Raw genomic sequence first — 15,119 nt, forward strand, 5'->3', positions numbered from 1 at the left:
TGACGAGTAGAACTGAAATTTCCCTTCAATTTAGTTAGGGGTAGTAACAATAAAAAAAACTAACACAAGCTGTGGGCTGGCATTGGGGCCTGCCCTTTAGTATCCCAGGGCCTTGGATTTCTGGGAAAGTGGGCAATGCCTTTGTGAGACTGAACAAACAACTGCCAGCATCAGATACTAGCAAATTTATAGCTTTTGAATGCAATAACATTAACATGCTGCTGCTGAAATATTTATGTTGGCTTTTTAAATATCCCAGAGGAAATCCATCCAGAGCCTGCAAACCTTATATATTCTCTTTCCTGAGAAATTTCCATGAAAAAAATGATAAATTACATTTACACTGAGGGCCCCTCCCTGCTCCTGAGTAAATTCCACACATATAAATCAGGCATCATTTTCCTAACTCTCTTCCTCAAAGGCACTTAAAATTTACAGGGCAAGAAAATAAAGGCTTCCTTTCATCCTGACAGCAGATACGGAACAGAGCCCCCTGATGTCTTCCTGCCAGGTCAACCACTCTCTGTCCCTTACCCCTTCTCTTATCTCTCTTGGGGGTGACAAGAGCATTTACGAGGGGAAAAGGAACAAAAGGGTCACTGCTAGGGCGATAATGTGTCCTTCATTTTCAGCAGCTTCTCCAAAATGACAGAACCTTTATAACCAGATTAAGGTAATCAGAGAATGTAAATCTCAGATGGGGTTTATCCATGCTAATGGCAAAATCAGGAGGTGGCTAATTCCCTCAGTAATACCAAGTTCCTGTTTTTGGAGGACACACACAGAGACACCTGCCACAGTAAGAAACCAAGGCTTCATCCATTGTAGTTTGCAGGTAACAAGTATCAGAAGCTTCACATAATACAAGGGGCAAATCATCTACTCCTGGATTTCTAAAACAGTTTTTGTTCTTACAGCATTTTGCATTAATTATGTCCATTATAGAAATTTTCTCTGTAAAAAGTTTTTAACTCTCTGAAAGAAGTAATTCCTATTAAGCATGATAATTCTAAGAGCTAACAAATATTGGGAATATGGCTTTTCCGTATCTGAGCAGTCAGCCTTTCCTTAAAAATACAGATTGCCAGATTCCTACACTGGCTGAGGAATTGGTACTTTTACTAAAGCACTTCAGATAATTTTTATCATCAGTCAAGTTTGGAGGAAGAATGAGCTAGTTTATCTTTACATTAAAACAGTATTCAGTTGTATGCATTCCCAAACCCTAAAAGAATCAACGCTTTTCAAAGCTAACATTCAAGTAAACAAATCAGGATGGATCAAATTATCTACTTTGATTTAAAGTTTGGTTAATGGTGATCCAGGGCGTCTAAAAAATATTTCTGTGATGTGGCATAGGAAGACAGTTCCAATTTCTTGATTTCTAATCCAAGTGTTAGTTTTGTTGAAAATCAATGATTTCATGGGTAAAACTTAAACTTGCACAATTCTTTTTTTTTTTTTTTTTTTAAGTAAACTCTATGCCCAGTGTGGTGCTTGAACTCACAACTGAGCCAGCCAGGCTCCCCAAGTTCTTTAAAAAAAGTTCCTTCACAAAGAACTCCCCAAGTTCTTTAAAAAAAAAAGTTCCCCAAGTTCCTGAACAGTTCTTAAAGAATTTGCTTATTTGAGTATTTCCCAAGATTGAAATGCCTCAGTGTTTCAGTGCAGCCAGCTCTACCCTAGTGGGTACTCACACTGGTGGAGGCAACTGCTTCCTGCACACTCTCCATAATGAATTCCTTAGTGATCCTTCGAGAGGGCAGCTCATTGAAGAGGGAGTTGATTAGGGCCACTTTAGCTGCATCCCGTCTGGCCTCAGCTCTACTTAGGCAGCACTTAAGAAGAAAAGAGAAAAGGAGTTATTACAGGATTCAGCATCTCACCATTTTTTTCACTGCCTCAGTGGATCTCTGGACATTTCCATTCATACATTTACTCTCTGCACCTATTCTTCCTTACTCATTGCTAATCCCCTGAAGATCATGAGATTATCTTTCTGCCCTAGAGTCCATGAAAATGTCTTGGTTGGTCTTCCATTGATTTTTGTTTTATTTTACTGTCATTGAATGTCTACTCTGCACCAGAGGCTTTGAAAACTGTTAATAAATAATAATAAAAGTAATAATGGCTACTACTGTGTACTTGGTGATTACATTTGTCTTCAGTGCCTTCCTCAAATCCTTATTTCAGAAGGAGAAAAATGTAAGGAAAGAAGGAAAATGGGAGATATATATTTTTTTAATTTTTATTTTAATTTTATTTTTGAGAGAGACAGAGAGACAGAACATGAGCAGGGGAGGGGCAGAGAGAGAGGGAGACACAGAATCCGAAGCAGGCTTCAGGTTCTGAGCTGTCAGCACAGAGTCAGATGTGGGACTCAAACCCATGGACCATGAGATCATGACCTGAGCCAAAGATGGACACTTAACCATCTGAGCCACCCAGGTTCCCTGGAGATATTTTTAACAGAATAATTGAAAACGGTTTGCGGAGTTAGACTGCTTAGATTCAGATTCAAGCTATGGTACTTATTTGCTGAAAGACTATAAGCAAGTTAGCCCTTTCTGTGTCTCAATTTCCTCCTCTGTAAATGGTAATAATAGTAATTCCTATGTCATCACATTGAGGATAGGCACAATTAGTTAAAATAGGTAAAATCCTGAGAACACCTGACACATGGGAATATCTCAGTCTTATATGTGCTTACATGTCCAGGTTAGGACAAGGGAGCTAATGTCAAAATCTATTGTTTTTCTTTTCCAGCATTTATCCCCCACTTTCCTTCTAATAACCATTCCCTGATATTCTTGAGGACCACCCTTTCCACCTTGCTCTTAGTCCACACAGTTTGGGTGGGATATGCCCTGTTTGGTCTTTCTGAAGTTAGGAACCATAGGCAGACTATGATTAGCAACTCATTAAAAAAAAAATAATAATTCCTCCTAAAAGTAATATTGCTCTCCATTCTCCTAACCTCACTTTCCTGTGGCTCACATGGGTCACTCAATGTGTCTTGATTCTTTTCTATCCTGTTTCTTTTGTTGTCAGCTACAACTCCTCTTATTCAAGTTCTGGCTTAGCATGGACCCTGGGGGTCCAGGTACAGGGATGAAGCCCTGTGAGAACTGCACTGTCCTTGGAGCTCACTCCTACTGGAGGGTGTGATGCCATTTCTCCCACAGGTTCCTATGAACTGCCAAGGGTCGTAGAACCTACTCCAAAACTCCTGGTGGGAAACAAGCCCTGGGAAGAGAAGCCCAGAAGCAGGTCCTGGTCAACAACGTGGCCAGTCACCTCTGGCTCTGCTACTTCATGATCATGAGACCCGGGCTTCCTAAACTTTGGGACGTATTTCCTCACTGGACAAATGGGGAGGCCAGGCTCTCTGGTCTCCAAGGCTCCTACCACCTAAAATGCATGCTTCTCAGAATCAGTAGTGGTTGGTGACTGATGTGAAAGAACAGGGAAAATACCAAAGATCCCAATTTATTTTGTAGTTTCGTAGCCTCAAGAATTCACTAATTCCACAGGGAAAAAGCCAAACCCCCTCAGTTTGCTTTCCACACCTCCCCACCTCTACCTCATCTGCCCCACGCTGACTATGCGGACACTGACTGAGGAACACTTCAAACTCGTGCTCTTGTATCTTCCAGAGGCTGGCCTCTCCTCTCCATCTCCACAAACCCAGTACAAATCCCCTGAGGTCAGGCCCCAGCCCCTGTGATTTTCCCACTGCAACCTCCCTCTTTGGACAGTTGAGACAACTATTGTAACGATCCCGTACTTGGCTACGGATCACTTCTTCCTGCCCCTCTCCCAACCTCCACGCCTGGGAAGGCAGCTTATATACTTCTTGAGCATCCTCCAGAGTGCCTGCTCCCAGGGTCAGCACTTGGAAGTGCTCCACATGGTTAGGGTCCAGATGAAATAACGACAAGTCTTCTGAAATAGAAACGTGACCCCAGGGAGGATGGAAAAAACATGCAGTAGCCTAACAAAACAGCAATTATACACAGCTATTTTAATTTATAACACAGAGAGAGTTCCAATATCTCCTTTTAAATAAAGAATGGTGCTGGGGTGCCTGGGGGGGCTCAGTTAGTTGAGCATCTGTCTTAAAAAAAATTTTTTTAATGTTTATTTAATTTTGAGAGATAGAGAGAGACAGAGCGTGAGCAAGAGAGGGGCAGAGAGAGAGGGAGACACAGAATCCGAAGAAGGTTCCAGGCTCTGCAGTCAGCACAGAGCCTGACACAGGACTCAAACTCACGAGCCATGAGATCATGACCTGAGCCGATGTAAGACGCTTAACTGACTGAGCCACCCAGGAGACCCTGAGCATCTGTCTCTTGGTTTTGGCTCAGGTTATTATCTCACAATTTGGTTTGTGAGATTGAGTCCTGCATGTCAGGCTCTACACTGACAGCATGGAGCCTACTTGGGACTCCCTCTTTCTCTCTTTCTCTGCCCCTCCCCTGCTCTGTCTCCCTCTCTCTCTTCTTCTTCTCAAAATAAATAAATAAACTTAAAAAAAAAAAAAGAATGGTGCTAAAGTTCTAAAATATATATGAAACTGATTTGGGGTTTTTCCCCTTAGAGTTGAATGACAAGCAAGAAGGCTTTGGGATAGCTTCAGGCAGCAAAAGCCTTTTAAGATTTAGCTCTCTCCTGAGGTTTAGGCTACTTTATTCAATTAGGGGGGTCTGGACAGATAGGTTGATTTTGTCATATGGACTTGGCTGAGAATTTATGGAACACTGAGTTCTGAATCAGTGGGCTTTCACGGAAGCTCAGGTGTTACCACTTCCAGGAAGTTTTCCCTGACCACTCCAAGGTGAAGGTGGGAGGATCACTGTTCATGAGAGGCATTCACCACACTGCCATGTAATTATCTGCCAGTGCTCTGCCCCATAACCCTAGGCGGTAAGCATCCTAAAGGCAGAGTCGGTGACTAAGTCATCTTTATGTCTCTGTACTTGAAATATAGCTTGTTGAATGACATTCAGCTTGTTGCTGTATTCAGTTGAATACAGTCTAGAAAATTCAACAAGTCTTTTTTTTTAATTTTTTAAAAATGTTTTTATTTATTTTTGAGAGACAGAGACAGAGCATGATTGGAAGAGGGGCAGAGAGAAGGAGACACAGAATCTGAAGCAGGCTCTAGGCTCTGAGCTGTCAGCACAGAGCCCTATTCAAGGGCTTGAATTCACAAACCCACGAACTGTGAGATCATGAAGTGAGACAAAGTCAAACACTTAACTGACTCAGCCACCCAGGCACCCCAAAAATTCAATAAGTCTTTAAGGCACCTGACAAAATGCTCAAAAAACCCTCAGAAAGAAGAGAATTAAATACATGTACTTATTATTTTAAAAATCCCATTTCAATATACCCTGTATGGTATGTATAACACAGTAATATAAAAATCTATTAATATGTGAATTTCTGAGGGATAATTGCCATTAGTTCAGGCACTCTAAGATTACCATTTTTGCTTGAATGTAGAATATGTTTATTATTCTTTGTAAAGTCAGTTTCCCATCAGAAAGCAAAGTTTTTGCAAATATTACCTGACATCTGTAGGAGTATCCCATTTTAATAGGAATTTTCTTTACAAAATCTATAATAGAGCCATTGAGGGTTTTAGAGTTTAGAGAAATTAGATTCAGATCTGGGCAATCTTAAGAAACTTTATATAGCTTTCTATCTAAATAATAGCAATTTAAACTGTCTTTCATAGAGAGAGACCTAGTAAACACTACTTAGATAAAAGAAGCTATCTATTTTAAATAAGACCAGCTAAGTAGTAGATCAAAGGCGCCACATACATTTACAACCAAATGGCACTGCTTTTGAGATCAAAGTGCTGCTGGGCTGAGAGAACAGAAGAGCCTTTTCCCAGAAAGCATGAAAAAGGACTACGGAGACTTCACCAATATCAAGATTTTAAACCAGACACATGTCTTTACTTATTTTATTGTTTCAATGTACAGAATCTTTGGTTAAAATGGGGGAGAAAGTGTACCAATTAATAAGTACATAAAATAAAATAAATTCTGAATCATCAAAAGGCTTTTCTTGCTATTGTTCTTTGCATTTCTAAAAGACAAGTACTTCAAAATGTCTATAATGTTAACCAGCCGCTTTCTTCTAAAATTTAGAGCTACAAATCCAAGCCAGTAAAGGCTGCATATTTTTCTTTAGGGATATTTAAATGGGATCTCTCAAACCATAAGGGCCTGCACTTGGGCAAGAAATGTAGCCAGAAGCAATCTGCTTGGCAAATCTACATCAGAGTGTGGATTCGGTTGTAAGAATAGGCACCATTACGGTTACCATCAGTAGGAAATGCTGCAAGAAAATAAAATAGGGTAAGTGACAGGACACTTTATTCATGTGTCCAAATTGGTCATCAAAGACATCAGTTGGAGAGTGAATGAAGTATGATGTTATTTCAAAACAACTTCCTGCTAGAATTAGACTTCCCAGGTTGTATGGTTTATTCTCAGTTTTTCAGCCAGACTCCAATCATAAATACAGATTCGTAAACCATGCCTTATCCGCTAACCATTCTTACTTGTTAATATAGAGAGACAACTTCTGTCCTTTGCACTTTGTTAAAGTGCAGAGCTGGAATATTTAATAGTTGAGATAGTCAGCTGTGGATTTCTTAGGCATGTGAAGCCACATGATTTTCAAGCAGCTAGTAGACCCCACTCAGACATTTATCTTGTTGCTCAGATGCCTTTCATTTGTTGATACATTATAAATCACAATAATCATTTCAAAGCCTCCTGGCTCGAATCTAAAATTAAAGCAAAAAATTAAATAAAAGAGTGCGGCAGTGCTGAGGAAAACTATTGGAAGGCAGTGGTACCCAGCCCCAAGATAGCTCCCCATGATCTCTGCTCCTGGTATCCACGCCCTTATGCAGTCCCCTCCCACACTATTCCAGGGCTGGTGTATGTAACCAATAGAATGTGACAGAAGTTATATGGTATGTCACTTTCAATATTAGGTTATAAACGGGACTGTGGTATCTGTCTTGGTAACACTTGCTTTCTCTCTTAGATAGCTTTCTCTGGGAAAAGGCCACTGCCATGTTGTAAGTACTGCTACAGAGAAACACACATGGTAGGGAACTAATGCCTTCTGCCAACAGACATCTGAGTGATATTGGAAGCTGATCCTCCAGAACAGATCAAGCCTTCAGATGACTTCAGCTCCAACTGACAGCTTGACTATAAACCTCCAGTATGAGACAATGAGTGTAAGTTTTGAGGTAATTTGTTACCCAGCCATAGATCACTGATAGAAAGGCATTTCTCTTTGTTATCTTATTTTGCAGATAAAGAAACAGAGGTCATATCCCAAGGTTATATAACTTAAAAAGTGACGAAAAAAAGATTAAACCCCAGGTCTCCCTGACTTGAGAGCCAAGATTTTTAACTACTACACTATTGTGCTTGTCACAGAAATGGTCACACACCTTGGAATAGATGGAATAAATAATTTAGCTAAAATCTCATAGCACTCCTCAAATTGATATAGTTCTTTAGCCAAAGCTCCTATTTTGATACTCTATGGGTCATTTTGACAAAAGACTTTAAGATTGTCTCCTCCCATCCCCGCATGACAAATTCAACTTCATTCAGAACAAAAAGCCAAAGAGGAAGCAGTATGCTGTGGCAAGCAACTGTGCTTAGTGAAGAGGGGAATGTGCTGACAATTATTCTATATCTGCTTCCTTTCTACTGTCCTTTTGGTGCTTTCCTCCAACTGGACAATAGGAAGAAGAAAAATGGAGAGAGAGGCCAGCTATGATTAGATGAGAAGATCAAATGTCATCCCTTGTAGGAAATTTCTAATGCTGGCTGGAAGTTACCCCTTGATGAAGTATGGGGCCAAGAGAATTTATAATTCTACCACACATGAGTGCTCAATAATTTTAAGAAGTGTTTGCTAACTCTTCAAGAGAAAAAGCCATTTAAATTAAATGTCCCCAACTCCATTAGATAAGAAATTACCCCAAGATCAGTTCATTCTTGCCTTATATTTTATTTTGCATGCTAGATCACCAACAAGCCACTAAGAGCTCTAGGTACACTGTGAAGATCATTGATAATCCTAGGCCAGGATCTGAACCAAGAGTTCAGAAACTTTAGTGTTCATAGTAAGATCACTGGGGGAAATGGTTAAACATGCACGTTCCCAGGCCCCAATCTGACCAATTTAATCAGTTTCTTTAAAAGGATTGCAGTGGGGAGGTCTGCATTTTAACTTTCTAGGTGATTCTGAGGCAGGTGAATCCAGGACTTCTCTTGGAGGCTTCTGTCCCATTAGTGTCTCATTTGTAAATATCAGGGGCAGAACCATGATTTTGTGGGGCCTGAAGTTCACACAATTTGGTGGACCTTGTTTAAGGAAAATATGAAATTGTGAATTTAAAAAGTTGGCACTGTGATTTGGAAGGAACCTAGATAGAAGCTTCACTGGCTTCATGGTTGAAAAGTCTAAGTCTCTCCTCTACTATACCAAAACATTCTACACTTCTATACTCTGGTCACCAACACAACTATTTCCCCCATGCAAACAAATTCTCTGACACCAGCTGGATGTCCTACATTTTAACATAATTCTTAAACTATCTACCTGGAGATAGCATCACATCCCATAGATTAATGGCTCTGTCCTACAAGACTGCTCCCACTTCAGACATCAATAGCAAGTCCAGGTTGTCACCTAGGTTTCTGATTAACCTGTTAAAAATGAGTAGTTCCCATTACTCCCTCCTCTTCTATCATTTGCTAGAACAACTCTCAGAATTCAGGAAAATGGTACATTTATTAGTTTACTCATTTATTATGAAGGGATACAATTCAGGAACAGCCTGAGGAAAAGATGCATAAGGCACAAATGTGGGAAGGGGCTCAGAGTACCATGTCCTTCCCAGGTGTACCACCTTCCCAAAACTTCCATATGTACACTAACCTAGAAGCTCTCCAAGTCCCATCACTTAGGATTTTTGTGGAGGATTCATAACATAGGCATGATTGATTAGATCTTTGACCATCAATGATTAAGTTAATTTTTAGCCCCTCTCCTAAGAGGTCAGTTGCTTGGTCTGAAACTTTCAATCTTCCACTCATTTGGTTGGTTCCTTTTGCAACCAGCCATCATCATTAGGGGCTTTTCAGAAATCACCTCATTAACATAAACTCAGGTGTGGAAGAAAGGGTTTTTTTGTGAGTAATAAAATATACCTTTTTATTCTTACCACTTAAGAAGTTCTCAGCATTTTAGGAGTTTTGCGCTAGGGACCAGGAAGGATAAAGACATATGTGTTGAAGGATAAGAAATACGTATTTCTTATTATAAATCAAAATATCACAATAGGAAGTCCACCTCTGCTATCATCAAAATGTTAATTTCTCACTAGTGAAATTGCTTCTACCAAAGAATCAAGGAATGCAGTGTTCAGGTTGAAAAAAAAATTCTTTATGACAGTTCTAAAATTAGGCCCTTAGGAAGTATATAAGCCCTGCTGATTTAAGTAAGTGAGGTCTCCATTTTCCTTTTCTGCTCAGCAGTTTTATTCCTTCCATGATAATTTGCCAAACTGTGGCACTGTACAATGGCAAATTATTCAACCAAGATTAATTTGTGAGTCAGTAGGTTGTCCTGAAATAAAATAGTAACTTATCAACTTTTTAGGATGTACAGAAGTTCTTAAGTAAAATAAAATTTTGGGTGTCATGTACATGTTATTAAAATAGAAATGCCTGGGGTGCCTCTGTGGCTCAGTAGGTTAAGTGTCTGACTTTGGCTCAGGTCGTGATTTCACGGCTCGTGAGTTGGAGCCCCGCATCGGGCTCTTTGCTGATGCTGATAGCTCTCGGAGCCTGGAGCCTGCTTCAGATTCTGTGTCTTCCTCTCTCTCTGCACCACCCCCCCCAACCTCTCAAAAATAAACATTAAAAAAAAGGGAAAAGAATAGAAATGCCTAATAAGAAACGAATTTTAATGTTAATTATTTATTAAATACTTTACAAGTATTGATAAATGTGTTACTGTTCCTAGAAACCTGGTTAGGCTGGCACAATTTATACTCTGAACAGTTACTTTCCTGAGAGCCTTCATTTGATTAATAATTTTCCCCATGCTTAGTATTAGAAAATAGGAAGAATACATGGGTTGAATGGCTGTTTCTGGACCTCAAGATGTTACTGTACATACATCTCAACTACAGTGTTTTCCATAGGAAAGCATACGGAAAGACATCAATATAAGTAACTTTTTTCCATCTTAAACATCAGACTTTTTAGGATTTTTCATTTATTTATTTATTTATTTATTTATTTATTTAAATTATCTTGTGGCTTCAAGTTTTTTTTTTTTTTGTTTTTGTTTTTGTTTTTTTTGAGAGAGAGAGAGACAGATGGACAGACAGACAGCATAAGCAGGAGAGAGGGCAGAGAGAGGGGGGACAGAGGATCTGATGCAGGCTCTGCGAGGACATCAGACTGCTGTCTGCTGGGTGACTGAGCCACCCAGGCGCCCCTTTCATATTTGTATTTGAAAGACATCAAGAAAAAAAAATGGTTTGTAGGTCCAAAATGTACAAAACCAAGTTAGGCACACTTAACTCAGTCCCTACTAATGATAGCCAAGGAGTTGAAAAATAGTCTATTTAAGAAATTAGATTTTTGAATAAGAACAGTAATAGCAAATGTGACACATCGAATCTACGTATGAATTCAGACCTGAAATGTTGTCCCCCTTGGGGTCAAGGGCAGGTCAGTGTTACTTAGGTGGCAGTCCCTGAATGGCACATTTACCCAAGGGATGTCCTGAGCTGGGACTTTGCAGGTGGCAAAACCAAATAAACTGCCTGAGAGGTGAGAATTCTTGCCCAAGTCCTTTAGGCTGTCAAGTCTGTCATTCAGGTGGTTGGAAAAATTTTGCTTTTGGGAATCAGAGTTCAAGTCTCAGCAAGCAACTTGCAGAGTTGTGTGTGTATGGCCTGCCAGCTCTGGTCAGTGTCACCAACACCTCTGTTTCATCCTGACAGCAAGGCATCAGCACAAAGAATGCCGCAAGCCAGGCCCTGCTGCTAATTGTCCCCTTTTCAGTTCTTTAAGACCTTGACTGCCCTGGTCTAAGCATGAACATTTGCATGTGTTCCAATTTATCTAATTGTGGATATATTAGCATTTTTTCTCCTTCCAGATGGTGATGTGAAAAAGGGCAACCGTTGAAACTCAGTCACTCAAGTTAATATTGCGTCTCTTTCTCTGTAGGTCAGGCTGGCTGCAAATATGTTGGGAGCAATTTGGAACTCTGTGTGTGCTGGGAATCGGGGTCTTTGCTAGGTATGGGGGAGGGGAGTGGTCTGGGAGTCCAATTTTCAGAGAAAACTCACCAGTTCCTGTCAACTGAAAGAAACGTTTCATGCACATGGTGGGTCAGAATGTTATTTTTATAATATAAACCACCTGGCCTCCTCCTAGTTTACCTCTGCTGCAAATGCTATTCTACACACATACCTAGACCAAGATCCCTGGTAACTATTACAAAACCATGTTGTGTTTTGCTCCTTGCGTTTTTTTCTTTCCCCTTTTTTCTTTTATTCTTTTGCTTTTTTCAAGTTCAGGTGAAGACAAGATGAATTGATCAGGGCTCAAAGTTTTGGTTTATTTTTATAGTTGCTTTGATGTAAAAGGACTTGGCTCTGATTGCACTGAGAGGGATGGAGGGGGGACGGGGCAAGATGGAGTCAGCTTTTCTTCCTCACTCAGCAACTCGAGAGACAGTATCTTCCTAAAGCTCATTCAACTAGGGGCTTGGAGACTCCTGTGAAGATAGTCCCAAGTCTTTTTTTACTGTGGATTCTCTTCCCAAGCATTTCTTTCACTGCACTCTGTTCTATTTGGAGGCCAAGCATCTCTGTTCACTTTGCTCACTAAGAAAAGATATAGATTAAAGTAGGGGAACAGGGCTGGGGAATAAATACAACATCTCATTAAAACAACATGCACTCCTGGGATGCCTGGGTGGCTCAGTCGGTTAAGCATCAGACTTCGGCTCAGGTCATGATCTCGCAGTTTGTGAGTTCGAGCCCCACGTCTGGCCCTGTGCTGACAGCTCAGAGCCTGAAGCCTGCTTTGGATTTTGTGTCTCGTCTCTCCCTGCCCCTCCCCCACGTCTGCTCTGTCTCTCTCTGTCTATCAAAAATAAATAAAATGTAAAAAAAAATACATAAAAAAAACAACAATATTCACTCCCAGTTTCATGGGCAAGTCATTAAGGTCTTGACATATGACTTTCAAATGGGAAGGGGCTATAACTAGCCTTCCTATCTTTGGGTCTCATTAGTTGCAACACAGGGTGCTTTCCTGTGGAGATTTCTACCAGGAAATACCTCCTTTAGAAGTTATGTTACATTGCATGGTGTGTTATGCATTTGGGTCAAGGTGTACAAGTCTGGAGACAGAGAAGAGAGGTCACGGATGATTTCAAATAGAAATACTTTGCATTAAAACAGCTTTAGTGTAGGGTAAGAGTCTCAATTTTCTGGCAGGAACTAAATCTCTATTTGGGACACAGAATGTTAAGGCTAGGCCTTATTTAATAAACAGTGAAAAAAACATTATGATTCCATTTCACCAAGTCTATGAATTAATAATATTTTCTATTAGTCCATGTCTCCTGGTAAAAACTTACTTTTATAAACTCAGTTTGTTGTGATTTAAATATACTTTTAATTCCGTGGACTTTGAGAAGAATCATTCAATGCATGAAAGTGTAAAACATGTGTTTTATATCTGATAATACAGGGGAAGTATGCTTACTACCACAAGTAACTAAAACGCAATAAAATCAAACAGTCCTCTCCTTCTTTTAGGCCATATATATCTTGGAAAAGTAGTTTTTCTAGGTATCTTCACAGGCAAAAGTTTTGGTGTGAAAACTAAGAGGCAAAAAAATGAAAAGCCTTTTAGAGACAGAGCTTTGCTAGGAGCTCATCTGCTCTGTGTGTTCCTCTCACATCTCTCAACTGTGCAGCCGTGTTATGCAACACCAAATATTTGTTGAAAAAAAATCAATCAATGGCTTGCCTCTGGAAATATGAAATGTCTCAGTTCTGTGGGGTGGTTGGCAATACACAAAACAGCCTCAATACCCAAACCATGTTTAACACCTATATTTATTTTCTGTGAAGAAATTTTAACAACAGCAAAATGTTTATGTGAAAAAAGATATGATACCCAAATGGCTTAGTGTCCTGTACTTCAAATAAATCGAGCTATCACATCAGTGTTTTAGCCAGGGGACACATTTTTTATTCAATCCCAACTTACGCACATAAATAATCGCATGGTCTAGTACTACACTCAAAGGAATTTTTGGTTTTTATTCCAAATAAGAATGAAGTTTCATTAATCCAAATCACTCTAGCAGGCTACCTGGAAGGCCACGTCACTGGCCGGAAAACAAAATTTGAATCAAACCTTTTAATCAAAATAGAAAATAAGATAAAATACTCAAATAAGTTCTCCTTTTGCATTTGAAAACAGAAACAGCTGCTGAAGCAGTGAGTGGCTTTCCTTCTGAGTTCATCAAAAGGGGAGCCAGACGTTGATCTGATGGCCTCTGTGTTGCTCTTATTGTAAAAAAATGGAAATTACTGCAAGTTTTCATGGTCATGATATGTGGCTAGGGAAGGATTAACTGCCTAGACGAAAATGGCATAAAGAAAATATGTCCAAAATGCATGAATTCCTACCTAATGCCTGTAATATTAGAGGATGGTTTCTGTTATAAAAGACACAATAAGAACTAATGTGTTTCAATATAACTTTCTAAAAGAAAAATAATTTAATATCAATAGGTCATTTATTCATTGTTTTGAAATTCAAAAATGAATCATATTTTCACTTCTCTTTTTCTAATACATAGTAATTTAGGAAGGCATAGTTTAAACAAGATTATGGCTGCTGTCTTTCCCTCCGGCTCTTTGTTTTTTTGTGGCTTGTGGTGTCAAGAGTAACTGAAAGTTCTTTAATTAGTCTTCTTGGACACAAGCCTCCCATTTACTTCAGTGGGAGGTTTCTTTGCATAAAACCAGTGGTTTGTGTCCATCAGAGCCTTTTGACTGCTTTCCTTTGATTAATCAGAAAACTAAAGCTAAGTCTGAATACCATTTTTCTAAAGAATGAATGGGCATAATCTCTTACAGCTTTCATGAAACCAGAAGGATTAATCCTTCAATCCAGTCCCATACTCCACTTCAAGTATTTTCAATTACTTGGCACCATTGGAGGTGACGTCCATGGCTCAGTAAGAAGGCTACTGCTGGCATAATGGTTTCTCCATGTCTCAGCACATGGTCTTGGCATTAATAATCCATCATGAAATGATTTGCAGTGCACAAGGGTGACATTTGATTATGTGAAAAGCATTGCAGGAATGAGCATGTAGGCTCTTACTGGCCAACTGCTGGCAAAAACATGATAAAATGTTATATGGTGAAAATAACATTTAAGATGGTTTCTGAACTGACAAAGAAAAGGGTAAGGACATTGCTTTAGGAGAAATTTTCTTTCTTTTTTCTATTTCCTGGTTTTCCTTTCTCAAATCATATTTTGGAAGGCCAAATGGGTTAAGGGACCAGATTTGTCAGCCAATCACCCAAACACATTTTCAAAACATTTGATTCAGGAAATTCTGCATCTTTTAAAGCAACGATGTTAACAATCCTCCTGAGAACCTTAAAATATAATGATTTAAACATAAGGTAAAGGAGACTCTGAAATGATTAGAGAAATCACCAAGAGGCTTCCCTATTGAAGAGTTCAGTTTTCTCATTTTGTCTTCTATTTTTTAAAGACCACAAGGAGGATGTTGAATGTACTATCTAGGGGAAGCCCTATCATTTTAAGTAGAAATTTATGAGATGATTGGGAAATTCATAATTCTCAGTGTAGTGAAAGCAAAAAACAAAAACAAGAAAATTTGAGTCTCTTAAACTCATGTGCTCTAGACCCATGCACTGATCTGTCATATACATTATATTCTAGATAGATTATAATGAATGCACTTATTACATAAGGACA

At 39.4% G+C, this 15,119-nt stretch overlaps 1 protein-coding gene across 3 annotated transcripts in view; it reads right to left on the reverse strand.

The window, feature by feature from the left end:
• LIX1 (limb and CNS expressed 1) overlaps positions 1-15,119 on the reverse strand; it is a 60,356-nt gene that overhangs the window by 13,995 nt on the left and 31,242 nt on the right. For all 3 annotated transcript variants that reach the window (XM_045499253.1, XM_045499246.1, XM_045499261.1), the window contains one exon: positions 1,698-1,838. In XM_045499253.1, coding sequence (XP_045355209.1) covers positions 1,698-1,838 — 141 coding nt within the window. The remainder of the gene's footprint in view (positions 1-1,697; positions 1,839-15,119) is intronic.

The sequence above is a fragment of the Leopardus geoffroyi genome, chromosome A1 (assembly GCF_018350155.1).
Source record: "Leopardus geoffroyi isolate Oge1 chromosome A1, O.geoffroyi_Oge1_pat1.0, whole genome shotgun sequence".
In the NCBI taxonomy this organism is placed as follows: Eukaryota; Metazoa; Chordata; class Mammalia; order Carnivora; family Felidae; genus Leopardus; species Leopardus geoffroyi.